Genomic DNA, 25,021 nt, shown 5'->3' with positions numbered 1-25,021 from the left:
CTTCTCCACTCTTTTCCCCCTAAGTGCAGGTACTAATGATGACGGCTGTAGACAGATGTAAGGTGGGCGCTTCTATCACCATAATGTCATAGGCAAGCATCCATGAGCAGAGAATTGGCTACGGTCAGAAGCAGCCCCTGAAGCTGTATTATTACAATGAAGCACTGTCTGGCTAGGTATAGCAGCTGAGAGATGGCAGCTTCCACCCAGTGCCCACAGGCAGGTGTCACTCTGTACGTGCCGGAGCCTCTGCACCTCCTCAGCTAGCGCCGCACTCCTCGCCGTGATCACCCCTTACTGCGCCCTTCCCCAGCATCGCCGCCGGCAGCACTAACACCTGACGGTTCTCACGGTCCGGTTACCACGGCAACCTCAGGGCTCTCGGCTGAGTCTCAGTGCCAGAGGAAGTGACGCCAGGGGATTGGCTGTTGTTGGGACACGTGACCCGTCGGGCCGCAGTACAGACAGTGTTGTGACAGTCGGGTGAGAGGAGCTGGGCGGTGGGGGCGCCGAGCCAGGGTGACAGGAACCGCGGCAGCCGCGCAGGGAGTCCCGGGCAGACACTCAGCCTCCGACCAGTGAGCACGTTGATGAGTGCAGCCTCCCGAGTGCCCCCCAGCTGCCCATGTCCCAGCGGGGCTCTGATGGTTTGGGCGGTCGCGCAGCACACTGAAGCCGGGGGTAGAGGAGGACAGTGCCGCGGAGGGGAGATGGAGCCCTGGGACAGCGTGCGGCAGAGCCTCGGTTACATGTAGCGGGCGGGGGTATGACGAGGAGCGGGGTGACGATGCTGTAATACCAGTCGGGGAGAGGGAGGATGGCCGTGGGATTAGCTCGGGAGGTCAGTGAGTGACTGCTGCTGCTGAGGGGAGCGGGGGCCGCGCACGGTGCCGGGAGCGGGGGGGAGGCAGCGGATCAGCCCCCAGTGACCCCGCGGCGGCTGCGACCTTGCTGATCGCATATTGATTAACCGAAGTGACAACAATGTGTCAGCTGTGAGCCGGGGGAGGGGTCAGCTGTGTGGATGGCACGGAGGAGACGTGGCTGCCTGGCGGTGACCCGATCCGGGTGACTCACCCGCTGATCACACAGCCCGCGGGCTTTCCTCCCAGTCTGTGTGTGTGAGAGGATGGTGAGAGCAGCCTTGAGTGTATAAATAGACAGTGCCAGGAGAGGGCCGGCCGGGCATCGTCCCCATTACCCTCTCCGGGCAGCCAGGTGTGAGGGGCATCGGTGAGGAGGCCGGTCCCCGGTGAAGAGACCTCGTCAGTCACTCATGAGACCCTCTCCCTGTGGGACAGACGGCAAGATGAAGCCAGACAGAGGTAACCTCACTGCTGTGTCTGATACCCCCCTTACCCCTGTCTGTGCCCCCTTCCCCCCTCAGCAGTACCCACACACAGCACAGGAGCCCCAGGCGTGTCATCCCCTGCCTGTTGGGTGTAGTAGTTCAAATGGTTCACGTGAAACAGCTTCTGTGCTACTTACCTGTCTGCACCCAACTGGGCAGTTCCAGACCCACAGTGGCCTGAGGAGTAACCTGGCACCTGTGGCTAGGAGATGGCACACATCGCCCTGTATATGTCTGGGCAGTGGGTTTGTCTGCTCAGGTGCATTTATCCATAGCCAACCATAAGATAGTAGGGAACAGCTATTTTCTTTGTGTCTTCCCTGGCACAGGCAGTAAGGTTCGCTAATTCATTGCAACATTCTGGAGCTGTGTGGTTCCAGGTGCTCAGCTGTGAGAAGGGATTAGCTTCCTTTCCTTCAACAGGATTAAACTCCTGGTATGAGGTCAAATATATTTTGCTTTAAAGGAAATATGTAGCTAGATCATATTAGAGAGTATAGCATTTAAGCAGCTATTTACATTTCTATTGGCATGTCTTATATTATTAGACTTGCCTCAAATGCTTGTGTTCTTGATTTCCCCCCTTCACTCCCTCCAGTTGTTTCACATATTTAAAACACATCTACATATAAAGCTGAATCCTTTACTGTCTCAGTACAATATTGTTTAGTAATGAAGCCATGTGCAACCCTCTTAATTGTCTTTGTCTTGTAAATGGGGTGCCTTTTGTAGCTGTTGTTTGTCTCTGGCACTGATAGAAACCAAATGTATTTGCCTATTGCACCACTTAAACACTAGGACTTGTGACTTCATTGTTTGTTTAAAGATGTTATTTTGACTTAAATACGTCTATTTTTAAGATGTTGCTTACATTACATTACTTAGAATTGAAGACTGTTTTGAATCCTCTATCTGGAGAGGCCTGCAGTACAATGGTGCCAGAAGGCTCTATAAATTTCGAAACGGGTTGTATTTATTTATTTGTTTTTCTTCTGCTGTGTGAGAACAGCGCTGACCAAACATACTGCAAGATCAGTGTCAGACTTTATTTTGTGGGACACATCCAAATGATTATTTTTTGCCAGTCCTCCCTGTGGCTGCAGTCGAGTTCCAGGTTGTACAGAACAGTAAAGCTCTTCTTTATGGGGCGTCGGGTTACTTCACACTGAGACTTCAGGCAACTAAGAGTTAAGCAAATGAATAGCTGAGCTGGCAGGTTGTGTAGTATTCTGAGGAGCAGCTGATCTGTACAAAAGCAAGCTTGTCTTGAGTGGCAATGTCGAATCTAGATCACATTACAGTAGTTAAAAGTTGTGTATCAACACAATCTCACAATCCATAAATAACCCAGCTGCCTAGATTTACATTGGAGTGTCTTGTGTGACAATAGAGCATTAAATGGACTTATAAAGCAGTAAAGACAGATGCCCTTTGTAGCAGTTTGGTTAAGTCATTGTGTGCCAGCAGAGCCACTGAAGCAACAGTATATGACTTGCACGATAGTTTTTGTTTTTCTTTACCGGTTTACAACATAGTTTATATCTATTTTTTTTATTTAGTCGTGTGGCATATTAACCTGTGCAAATGTGTTTTGCAACAGTATAATAGCCCACATTTTCTGCATTCACAACCAGACCTGTAAGGGCATACACATATAATTACCTCAATTATTTAATTATAGGACATCAGATGTACATGGCATGGCACAATATAAATTAATGAGTAACTGACATTTAATTGAGTTAGACCTTACTAACATCCCTTATTTGGTGTAATATATTTGTACATGCCTGACAGTAACAACAGTAAGTTGTATGTTTGGTTCGATTTGCAGCTTTTTTGGGGTATGTGGAAAAACAGCCTAGCGTTTCCTCTAGACTTATTTAGAGTAGCTTATAAATAGTGTAGGTCTATAAATATTCAGGGTAATATGACCAGAACATGTACACTTCTTGACCTAATAATTCTGGCCTGTGGTCAGAGTGTTTTGTTGTTTTACCTTGGCTTACCTTGTCCTGGTGTTGTTAGAGTTACGCAATTTATGTGCCCTGTTGATTTAAACATGAGCTCTTTGTGTAGATCCGTTGTTTCTGCATTACAATCTCGTATGAAAGCTTTTCAAAAGCTTTTTTGTGAGTCATGTACCAAACTCTCTCTCTTCCCTTCTTATACAGGATCCCCTTGGCTCTCCTACTCTCTTCCCTATCAGACCGTATCGTGTTCCTTAAGTTCGTAGCCTAGATATTATCCTTGACTCCCCTATCTCCACTCACTGCTTGCCGCTTCCAGTAGCTCTAGAATTGGACCATATCTCCTTACCAATAATGCCTCCAAACGGTCATCCCATCACCCCCACCTCGGAAGTATCACTGGTCATAACCAGGGAGCATGGACCCTGGTTAGATAACTCAGGTTGGCCCATGTACACCAACACAATACCTGGGTTTTCCCCTGAGAAAGGGCTATTACATTGCAGGTCACCTGCAGTTTCCAAAACAAGTGCAGTCTCCTTTAACTGTTAATACATTCATAGAAACAGATTCAGATTTGTATTTATGGCTTAAAATAAACGACTCCAATCTCTGAAATGACCTTTAGTTATTCTGAGGGTATAGCACATGCCTTTTCTGTAGGCAGAAATTTATAAAAGGCCACTATACTGCCCCCCTTATCAAAGGTCTTGCATTTCTCAATCAAACACAATAGTAATATACTGTACAATTAGCATTAATTCCATTATTTCACCATAATCTTTCTGTGCATCACATTCCAAGGTCCTCTACAAATGACAATGATGGAGATAAATGAAATATACAATGATCATATAGAAACATATGTACAAAGACAGAATAAGAAAGTGCTGGTCAGAGCTCACAGCCTAAAGGACAACTAGAAACTTTGAAGCGAGGCATAGTAGTTGATACTGAGTTCCACACTGCGACCGCTTTAGCATCTTTAGCTATAGTCGCGTATGCAGCTATATCTTTAATGCTAATATAAGCCCTTTCCCTGGTGTACAAGTGTGCATCTGAATATGTGAGGCCTGAGTCACCCACTTTGACCATCATTAAGATGCTGTAATACCGCCTGATGCGTCTTTAGGCGCAACCAACGGCCTCATCTATGGAAGGTGCAATTTCCCATCTGAGTACAGCCTTCAATGTGAGTGGTTAATCATCTGTGTACACAACCACTTCAGCCACACTCCCATAACACACCATAAGGCAGTTTATCTCAGTGGAACTGCTTAGCCATCTCCCTGTCACATTCCAAGAACGGCTGGTACATTTTCAAGGCATTTCTGAGATTGTGCGTCTTCCTGACATCTACAACTCTGTGTGTATGAACTCTGGACACATGTACAGCGTGGCCTAGATTCATGTGCAGTAGCAAAAAAATTGCTCATCTGAATTCCAACATCAGCATAGCGTGGTACAGTAAGTACATTTCTGCAGCGGGGTACACTGTGTTCCACAGGATGTAGAGTTGGATCTTGATCCAGAGGCACCAACAGGCTAAAGCTTTGACTGTTCCCAGGATGCATTGCATGGCCTCCTCTATAACCCCGCCTCCGGACACTGGAGCTCAGTTTGTAAGTTGGTGCCCACTTAACGGGGGTGGGGGCTGCGCTAGGCAGTCCTGAAAAGAGCTTTTTAGAAGACTTCAAGGGCCGCAGCACTTTCTATGTCATTATGACATGCTGTACTGTGGCTCCATCACCTCCCCAGCAGCGCTGCATACTCCCGCGGCCGGTTCCCGGGTACTTGCAGCGGAGGTTTCCCCCGGTCCACAGGCACACCACCGCTGATGCTCTTCAGGATCACGTGGCTGCACATCAGGGAGGAGGTAAGAGGGTCCCCCAGGTGGGACCCGCCGGTAAATCGCGATCCGGTCACGATCCTAGGAGACGGAGCGCGCCGCTGGCGTGGACACTGTACTGCACAGGGACCCCACTATATGCACCAGGACAGGGAGCACAGGTCGGATTTTAAAAAATCCGTTTTACATAGGTTCCACAGTACCAGGTGGTGAGGACCAGCATAGGGGATAAGGCGCTGCCCTGTAGCCCCTCCACCAGCTCCGGGCACCATCTACTGCTGGTGTTCCCGCCCTGGAGCTGCATTTCACTCTCCCTCACTCCCTGACAGATTTTGGCGCCATTTTTACACAAGTAGCTGCGGCTGATCTCCGGGACTGCAGGGCAGTGTCTCCTCTGTAAATCCGCCTGCCTCATCAGCGCTGTGAATTTATAGTCATTTAAGTATTCTACATGTTATTTTAGACAGTGTTAGTTAAGAACAAGTGTACTTCTACCTGTATATTTAGTACAAGTGTTCTGAGATATTCATCCAGTATCTACTGCGCATTGTTTTTTTTTTTTTTATATATATATATATATATATATATATATATATATATATATATATGTGTTTTACTTGTCTAGTGCAGTTTTATTGTTTATCTGAAATAACTCCTGCATTGTACCTGTGACTGAGTGTGCCTGTAGCTGCTGTGTGGATTTCATTCTGTGTATCACACTTATTGCTATCACTATATTCTGTACCCTTGGGGGCTAGGTTCGTCAGGGTCTTATGTATAGTGCTACACAGTATATACTGTCTTGTGTTTTTTACTGTGTAATTCAGTCACCTCATACCGCTTTAATTCTCTGTTTGTGTCCTGTATTTACTGTCACATACATCAGGGGGTTATTTGCAGGTGTTGCTTGTCTGGCTATGTTGTACTGTTACGCTCTAAGGCTACATTCCCTATAATGTCTGCCACACAGGGCGGGAGATCCGCGGATGCTTCTGCATCATGCAGTGCTTGCACCACAGATTTACCCGAGGGGGAACTTTTAGCTGATGGTTCAGGTACTGGGTGCCATACATCTCCCAATCGGCCCACAGCGCCTGTGGCCAATCAGGAACCACCTTGGGCAGCGTTCTCAAGTATGCTGAATACACTGGTGACACGTCTTACGCCCCCTGTGGGGCCTCCTGTGCCCTTGCAGCCACATATTGTCCCTGTGGTTAATCCGCCCTGGGCGGACACTCTGTCTACCCAGATACAACAATTAAATCAATCTTTGGTTAGACAAAAGTCTACCCCACACCCATCTGGGGTCAAGGGGTCATCAAAGTGGGCCGCTTCCTCCTCACAAACCACTAATATTTTAGATAATTCTTCTGATGAGGATGTGGAATATACTGATCCGTCAGACACTGATACAGTCACTTCTGACGAGGAACCTACAACTCAAGTTGATGTTCCTTATCTAGTGGAGGCTATTAAGCTGATTCTACAAATTGATGATGAGGTAGATCCCACAACTCCGTCTAAGAAACCTGATAAGTTCAAACGTCAGAAGGTTATAAAAGTAGTCTTTCGACATGGTAGAGTGCGCTCAATTTCATTCCCGCCCTCTGCAGAGGTTAATCCTTTCCAAATGGGATGGCCTGCCTCATCGGATCAGGTCTCAAATGATCTCCATGACTCCGGAGGTTCGTCTGTCACTGAGCTGGTGGCTACAGGACCAACAGTTGAGCGGGGGGCCGACCCGTCTGGATCCCCAACTGGGTCCTACTGACTACGGACACCAGTCTGCGGGGTTGGGGCGCGGTGCTAGTGCAACACTCTCCAGGGTCAGTGGACCAAGGACGAATCTCTCCTCCCGATAAACATTCTGGAATTGCGGCCAGTGTTCAATGCTTTGAATCTTGCCTTGCCTCAGGTACAGAACAGACCTGTTCACGTACAATCAGACAACGCCACCACGGTGGCATACATAAATGATCAAGGCGGCACTTGAAGCCGCATGGCAATGATGTGCAAAAATCCTTCATTGGGTGGAACGCCATCTGCCAGCAATATCGGCAGTGTTCATTCCCGGAGTCCTCAACTGGGAAGCGGATTTCCTCAGTAGTCAGGCAGTGCACGCCGGAGAGTGGAGTCTTCATCAGGAAGTCTTTCAACTCCTAGTGGACAAGTGGGGCCTACCAGATGTAGACCTGATGGCGTCTCGACACAATCACAAGGTTCTGGTCTTCGGATCAAGGACAAGGGATCCTCAAGCAGCGTTCGTGGGCACACTGCCAATTCCATGGACCTTTTAGCTGCCATACGTGTACCCTCCAGTGTCACTCCTGCCCAGGGTACTGCGGAAATTCAAGCAAGAAGGAGGAATACTACTTCTAGTCGCTCCAGAGTGGCCCAGACGGCATTGGTTCTCAGACCTGCAGGGTCTATCGATCGAACGTCCTCTTCTACTTCAACGCCCAGACCTCACTGTTCAGGGCCCTTGTGTCTATCCAGACCTGACCAGGCTGGCTTTGACGGCGTGGCTCTTGAAGCTTCACTCCTGAGGGAGGATAAACGAAGGATTCTCAGGGGCGGTTATCCAAATTGTGCTGAAGGCCCGCAAACCGGCTTCTGCACAGATTTATTACAGGGTCTGGAATTCTTACTTCACCTGGTGTGCTGCTAAGAATTACGACGCATACAGTTTCAGAACTTCCAGACTTTTGGCTTTTCTGCAACAAGGCCTGGACTTAGGCCTTTGTTTGGCCTCCCTCAAGGTTTATATTTCTGCCTTGACGGTGTGGTTTCAGAGGAAGATTGCGTCTATTCCTGACGTTCATACCTTCACTCAAGGCGTTTTACGGATCCAGCCTCTCTATGTCCCTCCTGTGGCTCCATGGGTTCTGTCTGTTGTCTTGAATGCCCTACAAGAGTCTCCAATTTGAACCTCTTGAATCTGTGGACCTTAAATATCATACGCTTAAGGTCGTGTTTCCGCTGGCTATTGCCTCTGCTAGGAGGGTGTCGGACTTAGGAGCTTTGTTCTGTCATCCGCCCTTTCTGATTTTTCACCGTGACTGGGCAGTTCTCTGAACTCGCCCTGGTTATTTGCCTAAGGTGGTGTCATCTTTTCACCTTAACCAGGAGATGGTGGTTCCGGCTTTTATCTTTTCTGGTTTGTCCTCCAAAGAGCGGTCTTTGGATGTGGTACGGGCTCTCCGTATTTACGTGGAGAGGACTGCCTCTCTCAGGAGGTCCGATACCCTTTTTATACTTTTTGGTTTTCACAAACGTGGCTGGCCTGCAAATAAGCAAACCTTGGCCAGATGGATTAGAATGGTGATTGCACAAGCATATGCACAGGCTGGTCTTCCAGCTCCTGCTGCTATCAAAGCCCATTCTACTCAGTCTGTTGGACCTTCTTGGGCGACACGCAGTGGCGCGTTCGCTGAACAATTGTGCAAGGCGGCTATGTGGTCCTCGGTGAACACGTTCATTAAGTTTTATGCCTTTGATACTACCACCTCCCAGGATGCATCCTTTGGACGCCAGGTTCTTGTGCTCGCTACGGTGCATCCCCTCGCATGAGAAACTGCTTTAGGACATCCCTGATGTATTCCCTGTGGAACACAGTGTACCCCGCTGCAGAAAAGGAGATTTATGGTAGACTTACCATTGTGAAATCTCTTTCTGCGAGGTACACTGGGTTCCACAGGGCGCCCACCCTGACGCACTTGGCTTCTTTGGGGTTGTATAGCATTAGCCGCTAGTCCCTTCTCCTGTTGTGAGAATGTGGTTCTAGGTGACTAACATCTGCTGTCTCTTTTACATGCTACTGCATTGGACTAGTTATCGAAACTGAGCTCCAGTGTCCGGAGGCGGGGTTATAGAGGAGGCCATGCAATGCATCCTGGGAACAGTCAAAGCTTTAGCCTGTTGGTGCCTCTGGATCAAGATCCAACTCTACACCCCAATGTATTCCCTGTGGAACCTAGTGTACCTCGCAGAAAGAGATTTAACTATGGTAAGTCTACCATAAATCTCCTTATCAATATTAATATGACGGCAACTTTATTTACAAATGCAGTAGAAATATATTGCTATTAATAGATATAATACCAGTGTTTTTATAATGTTGTTAAAAGTAGGTACTTTGTTTATAGAAAAGTCTTGACATACGTTTGATGCACTCCCTCCATGGGCCATTTATTTCACCTTTATATTCCCTGGGCTAACTCTATTTCCACTGTGGGCAGAGGTATCTGCTCTGCAAAAAAATTGCCCTAAATAATATAAATCTGCCACTTTGCATAAAACCACCTGCAGGCAATAACATTACAACGCATCATACTTGGTAGATCTGATGTAAATAGCTGTAACCCATACTGTTAAAAAATGCATATTTGGTCGAATGGTCCATAAGTAACCATGTCAAACTTAATAATGTCAACAGATTCACAATGCCGACATCTGAAATGTTGACCGTTTCAGGATGCCATCAGGAGGGTGAGGGTTAGGCTGCGGGGGAAAGTTAGACATAGGGAGAGGAATACTCACCGGAATGCTGCGCCATCTGAGGTCTGCACGGGAAGTAACTGTCACATCGCCGTCTGGACCCAAAAGAAGACGCTGGAGCTTGCGAGGGGAGATAAGCCACTAGACCACCAAGGATGGTTTGTTGACGGTTCTTGTCAACATATCCAGGTCAACATGCTGTGTGTCAACCGATCATACCACACCCAAAGAAATGACCCATATTGCTTTGTCTAAGTAATCTTTCTACCTAGAAATGTTGGAATCCCTGGTTGCAATGGAGTATGGTTGCTTATCACTGCTCCAGAAAAACCAGATCATTACAATTTGTTCAGTGACCTAGTTACTCAGCACCTTTGCCAAACACCTTTGGAATTGTGTTCATGTGGGCAGCTTAAAATAAGACTGCAACCACAATTTTTGTAAGCAAAACTTGTTCCTGAGTGCTCAATGGTTTCGGTGGAACTCTTCATAGTGACTGTGTCTAGTCCCTTTATGCTGTGCCAACATGGTTCAATGGCATTGATAACCCTGGATCTGCATAACATTACATTGCCTGCAACCGGATGTACTGTGGGCATCCCAGGAATAAGAAGTTTGTGGCTCTGTTACCAGGAGGAGTGAGTGGGTTCTTGTTGATATTATTTGGGTAGAGATCCATTTAAAGGGAATTCCAGCTAACTTGTATGTTTGCTTTTTTTCTGCGTGTGTCTCTTTATTTTGTTGACATCTTGTGATCTTAATTAATACCACACCACATCCAGCACACTTAAGTGAGATGAACACATTTCCTCCCCCTTACTTAGAGTCTGAACTGTTTCTTTTCCACCAGCCTGCAAATTTAACATATACCTACTGCAAGTAGTATGGGTGTCTTTTATTTTTTGTAATTTTTTTTTGAATTTGTAATTTTTTAATCTTTAAGGATCTTTACTAATTGAATGCAGTATTCTGTGGATATCTTAGTAGATGAAGTGTTCCCTTAACTAAAGGCATAGTGCATGAAACACTGTGTTCACTTTGACAGATGACTGTGCTTGCATAACAAGTCAGAAAAGTTTGATAACGGCTTCGTGTAAATGTGCTCACTGTTCTGCTTCTGGTTTACCAAAGTTCTGACTGTGCTAACAGATCATTTGTTTGTGACGTCAGTAACTGCAATGCACAGCAGTGGCCAGTAGGTCACTGATTATGACCGGTGTTACAATCAGTGGCGCAAGTAGAAATTTTTGTCCCCCAAGCCAAAACATTCTCTGGTGCCCTTCGACCCATAACTGCCACTAGTAAAGTGATGAATCTGGCGCATGTGTGTCGCAAAAGGGGGCGTAGCCTTGTGGAAATAGGTGTGGCTTAGCTTAAAGGGGCGTGGCATTGCAGGAAAAGACTACCTTATACCCCAGTTTTGCAACCTGCACGCCCAGACGTTGGCAACCATAATAATAATTATAAAAATAAATATAAATAATCCTGTTTCATGCCCCTTACATTATTTCTTATTTTTCCTCCTTATAGTAATGCCCAGTATACATTATGCCACATACTGCAATGGACCTTAGACATTATGCCACACACCATAATGCCCATTACACAATATGCCACACACCATAATGCCCATTACACAATATGCCACACGCCATAATGCCCCTGACACATTATGCCACACACCGTAATGCCTATGATATGCCACGCATCGCAATGTCCGTTATACATTGTGCTACACACTGCAATGCCCCTGCGACATTATAGCACATGCAATGCCTGTGATACAGTACACCACACACCGTCATGCCTGTTACACATACGTAATGCCCGTTATACCTTATGCCACGCATCGCAATGTCTGAGATACATTATGCCACACCGCAATGCCCATTACACATTAAGCCCTACAGTAAGGATTCTAATTACTTTTAAATTACCTGCTCGTTGCCAGGGGTTTCATGCTCTTGTTTCCATGCACGGTGCTAAGGGTTTTCATGCTCAGGGTGTCATGCTCTTTGCCAGGGGTTTCATGCGCTAGGTGTTATGCTTGTTGCTAGGGTATCATGTGCTGGGTGTCAAGCTCGTTGCTAGGGGTTTCATGCACTGGGTGTCATGCTCATTGCTAAGGGGTAATGCTTGTTGCCAGGGATTTCATGAGCTGGGTGTTATGCTTGTTACTAGGGGGTAATGCTTGTTGCTAGGGCTGTGCCAGATGTTGCTAGGGCAGTGCCAGATCTCCATCCCCCCCACAGTGCCAGATAAAAATATGCCCCCATAGTGGCAGAAACACATATGCCCCCAGTGCCAAATATGCCCCCCCAGGGCCAGCTACACACCCTCCCCCCTGCTGCTGTGCTGTCCAGGAAGGAGGGTAGTGGTACAGTCCAGGGAGGAGCCAGAGGGCACAGCGCGCATCTCTCCTGTGTCTCCGGTGGCGTGTCTGTCAAATGAAGTGCCGGTTTGTGAGCTAATCAGAGCTTGCGGACCGGCAGCTGCGGCTCCTGATTTGCTGTCAGTCCGCGAGCTCTGATTGGCTCACAAACCGGCACTTCATTTGACACACACAGCCGCCTTCGGAGACCCAGGAGGGACACAGGAGAGGCGGGCGCTGCGCCCTCCAGCTCCTTCCCGCACTCGCAGCATAGCGGCAATCAGTGGCGGTGCCCCCACAGCCCTGCGCCTCCAAGCCTCCGCAGTGGCTGCAGGGGATGGTAGTTACGCCACTGGTTTCAATTTGGTTTTGTGCTCACCCTGATCTGTGCAGAAAAATAGAACATTGCGAGGCTGTTTTCAGCAGAACGATGTTAGGGGCATTTGCCCTGGCCCACCAATAGAGGGGGACACACACAATTAAATTACCTGGTAATGGAGTCTGGATTGGAGAGACCTAAAAGAGGTCCTATTTCAACCTTCTGAGGCCGAATTCGCCATTGCATGCAGTTTGCGCACAATGTGCTATTCAAGTAATTGAGAGATTATTTGCAAGTGTGAAAAGGTCTGAAAACCTCTATGGCACATACATTACATAGAGTGTACGCACAGACATGCTGTTGCATTCAGGTCAGACGGTATCAGAAATGTGGTGGAAAAGTGATGGGTATTCCAGGGCGGTGGCTGGGCGCTGGCTAGAGGTGCATGCAAAAATGAGCCGTTCAGTGGGCTGCTTATGGGAGTATCGTTGGCATGTCAATACAAACAGCTGCATTCACAGATGCACAGGCATAAGAGAGCATGGTCAGACGGAGAAAATGTACCTGGCATGTGGTGGCATATAAGGATGCACCAAGCGGTATTACAGGTGCAAAAAGTGGGTGTCTCTGTCCTTGCACATTCGGCCACACTGATGTACACAAGGGAAGGAGTTTGTAAGCCATTTGCATAAACTCGCAGATGGGTCACCACCAATGAACGCTGCTGCGTTGGCTTTTTTGTGCGAATCACAATCAGTCCTCTAATGTTTCAGGAAAACAAAAGACCCCTTGTTTTAAAGAGGTAGCTGTTTCAATGAGTTTGAACGTATTAACTCGGTGTTAGGATTTCATTCTTAATCACAAGTCTTATCATTAACCAAATCATAAATCTGAACCTACTGTACTGGATGTTTAAGCTATGAACAAACATTAACTCCTACCAAGCTTTTCACTGCTTTCTGGGGGGGAAAAAAAAGAAGAAAACTTGATGCCCTTTACTTTTGGTTGACAGTTGTTAATTCTGCATAATGTCTTTCAAAAGGGGCCTTGTGACTACTCATTTCTTAAGCTGGGCCTGGTTTGGATGTAATCAGCTTGCAGTTCGGCAGTAGCTGAGCCGAATCTACCAAATTCAGTTGAAATTATTATATATTACTGGGTGCAAAACATCCTTCATCAGCTTCATGAAAGGTCTCTATGCAGCCAATGGGGCCATTTGAAAGTTGAGGTCTACAAACATCAACCAAGAACCATTAATGAACTAAAGGATGCTATACGGCAAAAAATGAAAATATCCTATTCAAAACCAATTGAAAATAAACTGGATTACATTATGTACTAAAATTTTGCCATGTATGTATAGATGCGTGTATGTATAGGTGTGTGTTTGTGTATATATCCACCTTCCTAGAAAGAATTTGCATACAGTACTTTTAGATATATCAGACTCTATAAAATGAGTGGAACGCCCTTGCTTGTTTTGGAATCACTGCAGTTTTTGTACAATTACTGAAGCATGGGGTGCAGTGTACCTGTTCAATGATAACTCCACCATTTATTTCATCAATATTTACACAATTCTGCCCCCACGTTTGGGAAATAATGGCCTCTCCTGTTAGTTGAGAGCATTATTGCTTTGAAACTTGATTGCTGTTGGGTAAGTGAACTAGTCTATGGTAATACAGTAGGTCTCTATGGACATACAGATATGGCTTTAGTAATGGGGTTGGTTGTCTACACTGCAGTTTCACTTGCTATGTATTGAGGGCAGATTTGGTTTGAATGGAATGAACAATAAGTGGAATTACTCTTTTAAAAACTTTAGACTGTGCATATTTCTCACTGCAAGCTCTATCAGGGACCTGTTAAAACTTGTTTGCTCATACATAAATAAAAAATTAACTAACCCGTAAAAAGGTATTAAGGTGCTCTCTTTGATTTAATTAATCATGTCTCTCCCCACTTGTACTTGGTAATGGATCAATGGGTCAACATGGATTAGGTCGACATTTAATAGTTCGGTCACTATTGGCCGACATCAACCTGGTCTACACTTTAAAATGGTAGACAAGGAACATGTCGACACACAAAAAGGTTGACATGACATTTTTACACATCTTTGGTTTCGTTTTTTGCGTGACGTGACCAGGAACCCCAATTAGTGGACCACGTCCCTTTTGCTGCTGGCAGGTTACTATTCCCAATCGTAGTCCCACATGGATGGTAAAGTATGAAAAAGTCATGTCAACCTTTTCCTGTGTTGACCGTGTCAGTGTCAACCAATAGTGGTCAAACAATTCATGTTGACCTACCATCCGGATACCCTTGTACTTCATGTAGTTAGGATAAAACTCCTAGATCCATTATGTCATATTTAAATTACAAGTTTGATATTATCCTACACATTTTACTTGCCATTTGAATGTCTTTGTGTTGTGTTTGCAGTGTCGGACTGGGGCATGTAGGGCCCAACGGGGGGATGCAGTAGTAGGGGCCCATGTTAGGGGTGTGGCCTGTCACCTCATTGGTTTGACTAACCATTAGAGAGTGCAACGTCTGGGCCCCTTCATTAATATACAGTAAATTCATCTGCTGCATGCATGATAATGTACCAGATTAATAACAGCAATGCACTGTAGAAAATACACCATAGTCCAGTATAAGGTAACATATGTATAATGTATAATTCAAGCGCACAGTCTGGAACCTGATCCTTAGAGCAGAAGGTGGCCCCCCAGGCAGTAGGGCCCACCGGTGGTTTCCCCTGTACCCCTGTGGGCCAGTCCAAGCCTGTGTGTTTGCATGTGTTGGGTATTTACAGGTTGTGCATGTTTAGCTTCTTTTGTAATTCAGGTCTCCTGTGGGAGAATGCACCATAAAATCCTGTGGGAGAATGCACCATAAAATAGATTTTATTTTTTTTGCATCCCTATTTTTAAACTTAATATCTGTCATCTTGTTACTAACTCTCAAATTCCTTATTTCGGTGGTTCCCAAACTGGGTGATGTAGCATTTGCAGGTGGTACCATGGGTTGGTGGTTCAAGACCAAATGGGGTAGATGTATTAAACCTGGAGAAGTAATAAAGAGAAAAGTGATAACACACCAGCCAGTCAGATGTAATTTTTCAGACCCAGCCTGTTACTTGACAGTTAGGAGCTGATTGACTGGTGCGTTAACACCTTCCATTTTATCACTTCTCCAGGCTTAATACATCTGTTCCTTTATTTATGGTCTATGTTATAGGTAAAACCAGAGCTGGCGGCTGCCAATCATACATTATGTGGACAAACAGAAGTGTTAACTCTGTCTACTACCACTTAACTGAACTGAAGGATGAACTGCAAGCACAGTTTTCAGAATTTAATACTTTTTACGGAATTTCGCAATAAACTTTTGGTTTAGGGTAGCCATAAAAGAAGTGCTGATACTCTAGGGCGCCATGATTCAAGAAAGTTTGTGAATCGCTGCCCTAAATCTTCATACCTCAGCCACCACTTTCTGGCTACAATGGTCTCTCTCCATGACCGCCAACTAGAAGCACATACTGGCTATGGACAGCTAAGTTATGCCTTCATGTTAAAGTTCACTAGTGGAGGAGTCCAGCGCACACATGCTATCTCTCACAACAGATCACCCTTAATTGTAAGGGGGGAATTTGTTTTCCCGGGCGCTCAAAGTGATGGGCACCCGTTGGAACAATTAATTTGGCGCCCATTACTTTGCACATTTCTTTTCGCCACCTTAGTAGTTTGCGAGAAGAAATGTCTCCCGCAGCTAATGGGCACCCAATCAGAGCACACTGTAAAACAATTGAATTTTCCCTTAAGAGTCTTTTCATACTAGGATGAAGGATGCGACCGCAAGGTGATTGACAGCGCCGGTCGACATGGCGTTTGGAGGGTACGGTCCGGACAATGCAGGCGCGTCCGGACCATTTTTGGGGCGGCTGTGTGATGTCATACAGCCCCTCCCAAAAAAATCAAAGGGTGCTGGACCCCCTGACAGCACAGCCAGGCTGTGCAGGCAGGGCTCATCCTCTAGTTAATGTGTTCCCAATTTAATTGTGAACACATCGTGTGTTGGCGCCACTCGCGTGCTGGACGGCCTTGCCCTGTGCCGGGTGGCCTCAAGCATGAGAGTAGATGGACGCACATCTTGCTGTGGAAGCAAGATCTGCGTCTATCTACGAATAACCCCCAATACTTGTTAATATCATATTCCACTTAATATGTAAATGTTTGGTATACCTTCACAATGTTGACAGTGAGGATTAGGCTGCGATGAGGGTTAGGATCATCAATACTCACCACTGCTACATACTGTACATCATCACTCTCCATATGCGGTGTGTCGACACTCAACATGTTAAGATTCATGTGTCAACAATGTGTTGAGAAATTATATCACTACCAAATCCTATATAATAAAATGCTAACGCGGCTCCTCACCTCTATGGAGGGAATTAGTGATTTGCGCACCGGCGGCCACTAGATGGCGTCTAACTGAGCAGTTCAAGCTGTGCTCCGTTCAGGCGCACACAGCCTCTGTTGCTGACATTACTGTTATGATGATCTGTCATTTTGACAAGGATTTTCAATTGAGTTTAGTCTCTAGCCCCCATACACACTAGACGAGAAAGTAGAAGATATCACTCAGAAGGGCCAATCTGAGCGAGATCTTTTACAATTTTGTCTAGTGTGTACACTCAATGTCATTAACGATGCGTGCTCCCGGGCATCGTTAACGATCTCCTCCCTTGTCTGAACATATACAGATGAGTGAGGTCCTCAGCGTCGTGCCCCGCTCCCCTGCCGTTGCTCCCTTCCCCGCTGGCATTGGCAAGTGTGTATGCACTTGCCGGTGCCGGGTCCCCGCCGTCGCCGATATCTGCATCGGCGGGAACTTGATTAGTGTGTATAGTCCTTTAGTCACTTACTTAAAATTGTAGCTGGTTTATAGTCACATTTTAGTCTTTATATTTTGCTTTGTTTAGACTAGATGTAGTCAGTGGGTCTCAGTTTTCATTTTAGTTTAATTTTAGTCAATGTTTTAGTCATAACTTTTGCAAACATTTTAATTATACTGTAATGGATTTTGCTGAAGAATATTTCTCTAAAATTCTCTTGAGATGTTTTCATAACTTAGTGTTTAATAATCTAGGCTCAGTAGGCTGAGAATGTGTTACATACTGAGTCTGACTTACAACACCCATATGTCCTATACAAATTGATGTATTAAAGACCCTATTCAGCGTCGGTTGTAGTTTTGCTAAAATAGAAAAACTGCAACTTCTATCACTTGCTTGCTGGGGGCTCCCCAGCATGCAAATGGCCACCAGTGATGTGATCGCAATTCAGTTGCATCACTGAATTAGGAATGGCCCACCCCCTGCCTGGGCAGCCTAGCTACTAAGCCAGGCACAGAGCATCCATGTTTCCCATCGCAGCGGCCGAGTGTGATGTCACGCGGCCGCGCCCCGAAAAATACCTGTTTTTGCTGCAACGCCGCATCCCCACCCCGACCTCCCCACGAACGCCTCTACCTGTCAATCAGGAATTTGCATTACTGAGATGTGATTGCATCTCCATGCACGCGTGCGCACCACAAACAAGTGCAATACACAATCCTATTTCCTTAACAGTAGGTCATATTTATTTTCTGCAGATATCTAGAACACATAATTGTACTTTAAAATGCTAAAACTCCAGTATACTTCCAGTATTAATTTTATGAAGGATTTTACATCTAGTTTATAGTATTACTGGCTCTTTTATTTTTGTGTGTGTTTTATGCTTTGTCTTAGTAAAGATTTAGTCAGTGGATCTCAGTTTAACATTTTAGTTTAACTTTAGTCTTATTTTAGTCCTGAAATAAGCTGCAGAATACTTTTAGTCCAAATTTTTGTCAACAAAATTAACACTGACTGAAGTGATGACATTTATTACGCAGTGCTTGTAAATATATTCTTACAAGAGTTTAACAGGGACATAATGTATACTCCTAGTTGTAGACAGTGGGAATATTGGAAGTTATACTTTGATTTTCTCTTATAAAAGCCGTATACTTACAGCCTTTATAGAAAATAAAGATCTTACATTTACAGTTAAAGTAAAAATTACCTACAAGTGCTTTCGTGGCAAACCGAATATCAACAAAAACTTTTACTTCCCTTGAAGGTTTATAGTGAAGGAAAATACAGAGTTCACCGGAGGAGAAACACAAACACCACACTGACTGCCTAAGTAGCAGGAAACCATAGAAACCTCTTTATAGCAAGGAGGGTTTAAGGATAAGGCCTGGCCAATCACATTCCAGATTCTGTTGCTATGCACATTTTTTCTCCCCTCTCTTTACCTCCTTTGTGAAAAGCAAATGTCTAGAGCAGCACTTGGTGAAAACGTTCTACAAGCTGCATTTGGACCTTACAGATAGTGCTTGTGTAGCCACTTACAGCAGGACACTTGTTCTACAGTGTTGTGTACTATGGAAACTAAGGGCTGCATAACAAAGGTGTGTAATGAATAGACACTAGGTGATCTCCTCTTTGTTTGATTACAGAAGTGTATTTATTAACTCCTTATAAACCATTGCTCTGTATAAGAGTTTTAGAATTATTATGTATCTTGTTACTTTTGTGTGTGCTTTCAGAATTGATTACAACAGGCATACATCATATGCTTCTGTTGGTGTACAGTAAACAGATGACTTTAATATGGTAAACAATTTGCCATCTTTGTCCTAGTATACCACATAAATGGCTACATATTATTACTCTATTATGAATAAAGGCTATTGACAACAACATGCCATAGGCTGCCATATATAATTAACACTTTGAAAACTAGATGAATTCTCATTTTGTTTGTACTGCATAGGAAGGGTAGTCTGCTTGCTGAAATATATTATAGACGTTTATTTATACAGGACCTACATATTTCACAGCATACAGTAGCTCAGATTAATGATTGGAACGTAACCATATTAAAACACTATGCATTCAGGCTTCGCCCCAAGAGAGCTTACAATCTAAAGTGATCGTGCTTGTAGAATTTCAGGCTGCCTGGAATAGATTTGTCCAAGGCTCATAAAGATTAATATTACCCAGGAATAATAATGTACAGGCTGTGTATGAAAAATGTGAGGGGCTGATTGGTTGGTAGTTTATCTGTCTCCACACTCCAAGGCTTAGTACATCTGCCCCTTAAATATTAAATTAGCAGCATTGTTGATGATAGCGAGGTGCCAGACTAATGGTCAGGACGCCATTCTCTCGCGACCGCTAAAATTGCAGATATGTCCTCACACCCAATTAGTTGTAAGCCTCCATTATGCCTTGAAATTGTGGGTTTTTGTATGCAGCAGTATGGTACTGTGAACAAAAATATGCAATTTTGGGGCTTCTGATAGTGCGGCATAAGTCTGCGCTCACTTTACGAGCCAGCTCACTGCTTATTGACCCCCTAATTTGCGATGTTGGCGTACCTTAATTATTGTTGTATGTACCTCGCCAATAATTGCATATAATTTTTTTTTGCTTTTGCTGTTGGATATGCCTTCAACAGATCTGCCAGGGCAAAGCGGTCACCATACCACTAGTAGGGACGTCACAATGCCGACGTTGGAATCCCAACTAGCTGGGAAATACCGATAACACAACACCCATAGAGGGAGAATAAATCCTGTGGCGAGCGCAGCGTGGCGAGCGCAGCGAGCCTGCAAGGCACGCCTGTGGTCGGAATCCTGCTGTCTGTATACTGATGGCCTGGGATCCCGCCTGCTGGGTTTACATACTGATCCCCTGCTAGGGTCTACAAATGGCTGCATTAGTTACTGCAGGTGGCATGCAGAGCAGCTTGATCACCATCCCTTTTTTTTTTACAATATAGACCATGTGCTCACACAGAACTTTTATATTTTGCATCAAGTACAAAGAAAGCGACCGACGTGTATATTTTGTAGTGCGCTACAATATATGATCTCACTGTCTTTTTTTTTTTTTTTTTTTTTTTTGGGGGGGGGGGGGGTGGCAGCGAATGTGATGAGAGGGAGACTGTATGGGGAAGAACTTTGCGTCTGCAAAAGAACGTTTATTCTGCACCAGCTCCTAGCTTTGGGTCTCTCCCTATTTTTTAGTGGTACCCGATTTGCATCTCCGTGTTTCACTTATGCAGAGGAGGACTTTACCAGTCACACGGAGCATTGTAATAAAAAGCTTTACACAGACAATTGCCACATGTAATAGAAACAGCTCTGCTGTCTCCTTAACTAATTTATGCCTTAAACGGAGTGTAAACAGAGCAATATGTCTAATATATCTATATATCTATATAAACAAATCTATTTTTAGCATCAATAATGTTTATTAAAATTTTCAGAAGGTGGGAGTACTGAAGAAAAAGGGAAGGGGAGGATATAAGGAATCACATTGACACTGGATTATCTGTTTTCTATATGGATTTTGTCAATCAACCATACATTTAAAGTATACAATATATATGATTGAGACAAAATAGCCAAATCATCAATCACTAGAGATTGCTTTTAAGGTACTGTGTGTAACAAGGCAGCACTCTTCCCATCAGACACATTCCTGCCACTCGCTTTACTAACGGTGAGGGGGCAGCGGAGGAGTATGGGATGCTTAAAGTTTCCATTTGAAAAGCATATTGAGTTTTGCAAAATGATTTTATGTTTGGAAGGAGGAGACTGACCATTCCAAATTTGCGAAATAGCGTCGTTAACGGCAATCAGAATATGACCCAACATATACCAATCATGCTTAGGTAGGTTTGAAGAGTAGACAGGAAGAAGGGCCAATGAGGGTGACATTCGGAATTTAACATTAAAGACTTAAAACAACTATGCAGACACCCATCGCCACAAGGACTGTATCATGGTACACCTACCCCCCCCCCCCCCCCCCCCCCCCAAAAAAAAAGGGAGAAAGAAAAAACATGAAGAATGTCCCCTAATTCTGGACAATTCAACCAACAATTTTTTTGATTGGAAAAGCCATATTGTAGGAAGCTTAGCTAGAGGAGAGTATAGCATGTAAAGTAATATGAATTGCATCTGTAAGTGATTGTAAAATTTAGTTTGTGGGCAGTAAGGTACATTGATTCCCATGACTGGGTTGTCTTTGTTACCTGAAGTGTTAAAGGGTAAATGTACCCTCTAAATATGGGGGGAAGAGTGGGGGAAGACCCAATGAGCAGGTTACCTTTAGCATACTGGAAATCCAATGGCTTGCATGTAAATAGGTAAACAATTCACTGGGGGGATGTGGGGGGGGGGGGGGGTGTAGATGGTATTGAGCCTGGAGTTGAGGGAAGGGGACTATAGAGTTAGCTCAGAGAATCAGGAACTCAAGAAATATTACATGTCTACCAGATAGGGATGTGAGAGGGCTTCTAGGGAGGCTGGTAAGAAGAGGCGTTTAGATGATGACAATTTATTGTTCCACATCCTGTGTGAATCTACAAATGCTTTAGGAATAGTGGACTTTAAAGGGTGGAATTGTGTAGGGGTCCAAATCAACTCAAGCATTGGAAATGTACTACCGGTGCCCTTTCTAGATTAACTCTGGGTTTTGAGTTGGGAGGTAACGCCCAATCAATGATTTGCTACACCAAGCATGCAGTATGATACAGTGACTGGTTAGAAACTGTCACCCCTCCTTAATTTTTGGACATGGTTAGGCAATGATAGGCCATTCATGGACTTTTGCCATTGCAGATATTGGTCAAACTTAATTTGTGCACCTGGCCTAGGTAATGTTTAGGGACCCTGATAGGGGATAGTGTAAAACAAATACATTTCGGTAAGACCATAATTTTAAAAGCTGGTAATCTGTCCAACCAAGAGACCTCAAAGCCCAACCAATTCTAAAATAATTTACGCGATAACCGCTATTTCTCTAACGTCCTAGTGGATGCTGGGGACTCCGTAAGGACCATGGGGAATAGACGGGCTCCGCAGGAGACTGGGCACTCTAAAGAAAGATTTAGTACTATCTGGTGTGCACTGGCTCCTCCCTCTATGCCCCTCCTCCAGACCTCAGTTAGAATCTGTGCCCGGACAGAGCTGGGTGCTCCTAGTGGGCTCTCCTGAGCTTGCTAATAAGAAAGTATTTTAGTTAGGTTTTTTATTTTCAGAGAGCTTCTGCTGGCAACAGACTCTCTGATACGTGGGACTGAGGGGAGAGAAGCAAACCTACTTACTGCGGCTAGGTTGCGCTTCTTAGGCTACTGGACACCATTAGCTCCAGAGGGATCGAACACAGGACCTGACCTTGTCGTCCGTTCCCGGAGCCGCGCCGCCGTCCCCCTCGCAGAGCCAGAAGACAGAAGCCGGCAGAAGCGGAGAAGACATAGAAATCGGCGGCAGAAGACTCCTGTCTTCACATGAGGTAGCGCACAGCACTGCAGCTGTGCGCCATTGCGCCCACACTAACCCACACACACCGGACACTGTAGGGCGCAGGGAGGGGGCGCCCTGGGCAGCAATTGATACCTCCTGGCGAAAGCTGCATATAGACAGTTGGACACTGTTATATGTATGAGCCCCCGCCATTTATTTTACAAAAAATCGCGGGACAGAAGCCCGCCGCTGAGGGGGCGGGGCCTTCTTCCTCAGCACTCACCAGCGCCATTTTCCTTCCACAGCTCCGCTGAGAGGAAGCTCCCTAGGCTCTCCCCTGCAGAATCACGGTAGAAGGGTAAAAAAGAGGGGGGGGGGGGGCACATAAATTTAGGCGCATTAATCATAATACAGCAGCTACTGGGTAAACACTAAGTTACTGTGTAATCCCTGGGTTATATAGCGCTGGGGTGTGTGCTGGCATACTCTCTCTCTGTCTCTCCAAAGGGCCTTGTGGGGGTCCTGTCCTCATTTAGAGCTTCCCCTATGTGTGTGGTGTGTCGGTACGCGTGTGTCGACATGTTTGACGAAGAGGGCTATGTGGAGGTAGAGCAAGTGCAGTTGACTGACGTGTCGCCGCCGACGGTACCGACACCTGATTGGATGGATATGTGGAAGGTGTTAAATGATAATGTAAACTCCTTACATAAAAGGTTGGATAAAGCTGATACCTCGGGCCAGTCAGGGTCTCAACCCATGCCTGATCCTACAGCGCAGAGGCCCTCAGTGTCTCAAAAGCGCCCACTATCCAAAATGGTTGACACAGATGTCAAACACGGATTCTGACTCCAGTGTCGACGACGATGATGCAAAATTGCAACCGAAAATGACAAAAGCTATACGTTACATGATTATAGCGATGAAGGATGTTTTACACATATCCGAGGTAAACCCTGTCCCTGACAAGAGGGTTTATATGTATGGGGAGAAAAATCAAGAGGTGACTTTTCCCCCTTCACATGAGTTAAATGAGTTATGTGAAAGAGCGTGGGATTCCCCAGATAAGAAAGTCCTGATTTCCAAAAGGTTACTTATGGCGTACCCTTTCCCGCCAGAGGACAGGGTGCACTGGGAATCCTCCCCTAGGGTAGATAAAGCTCTCACACGCTTATCTAAGAAGGTGGCCCTGCCGTCGCAGGATACGGCCACCCTAAAGGATCCTGCAGATAGAAAACAGGAAATAATAATAATAATAATAATAATAATTTTATTTATATAGCGCTCTTTCTCCAACAGGACTCAAGGCACTTTACAGACATCAAAAACAATACACATGATACAGAGGATTTAAGTAATACAGCAATAGATAAGCCACACAGACATAAAAGAAAACCTTAAGCACACAGAAAGCATAATGCAGGATTGGTGTAGGCATTTTGGGTAATAACTTCCAAGGGTTGTGTATACCACCCTCACAGGTACCAAGTGCGGCAGCCATCTTGGGCGCTCAGCGTAGGATTACCCAGGGTGGAATAGTCTACCCCTAGAAGAGATGACACAAAATGGGGGTGATTTCAGAGTCCTACAGTTTAGAGTAGGGTTCCAACAAAACCACAAGGTCCATGTATTTTTCATCCCATCCCCAAGTGTACCATATGGGGCAGCCATGTTGGGCGCACTTTGAAGGTTACACTGTGGGAGGTGAGCCATACAAGGGCCAAGTTCATATATGGGAAAACTGATGCTTATGTCGTAGTATGTACCCTGCATGTAGGGCACAATGGAAAGGTGTGCAATCAGTGGAGGTTAACATTACAGGAAAAACACATGGTGGGGTGGAAGCGAGCTATTAAAGGGGGAAAAAAAAAAAAGTATCCTGAAATCTGTTTATACACATTCAGGGACTCTACTGAGGCCGGCAATTGCATCGGCGTGGATGTGTAGTGCTGTAGCAGCGTGGACAGATAATCTGTCTGAGGAAATGGATACCTTCGACAGGGATACCATTATGCTGACCCTGGGGCATATAAAAGACACTGTCCTATATATGAGGGATGCCCAGAGGGACATTTGCCTACTGGGCTCTAGAATTAATGCAATGTCAATTTCTGCCAGGAGGGTCCTGTGGACTCGGCAGTGGACAGGTGATGCCGACTCCAAAAAACACATGGAGGTGTTACCTTACAAGGGTGAGGAATTGTTTGGGGACGGTCTCTCGGACCTGGTTTCCACAGCTACTGCTGGGAAGTCAAACTTTTTGCCATATATTCCCTCACAACCTAAGAAAGCACCGTATTACCAA

At 45.3% G+C, this 25,021-nt stretch overlaps 1 protein-coding gene across 1 annotated transcript in view; it reads left to right on the top strand.

Annotated features, from left to right (window-relative positions):
- The first annotated feature begins 411 nt into the window (after positions 1-411).
- The window catches only part of ATOSA (atos homolog A), a 169,190-nt gene continuing 144,580 nt past the window's right edge, over positions 412-25,021 (top strand). Inside the window, exon 1 of the mRNA XM_063926106.1 lies at positions 412-1,325. Coding sequence (XP_063782176.1) covers positions 1,277-1,325 — 49 coding nt within the window. The 5' untranslated portion in view covers positions 412-1,276. The remainder of the gene's footprint in view (positions 1,326-25,021) is intronic.

This window comes from Pseudophryne corroboree, chromosome 6 (assembly GCF_028390025.1).
Source record: "Pseudophryne corroboree isolate aPseCor3 chromosome 6, aPseCor3.hap2, whole genome shotgun sequence".
In the NCBI taxonomy this organism is placed as follows: Eukaryota; Metazoa; Chordata; class Amphibia; order Anura; family Myobatrachidae; genus Pseudophryne; species Pseudophryne corroboree.
Note: the sequence above shows the minus strand (reverse complement) of the source record. Positions and strands in the feature narration are given on the sequence as shown.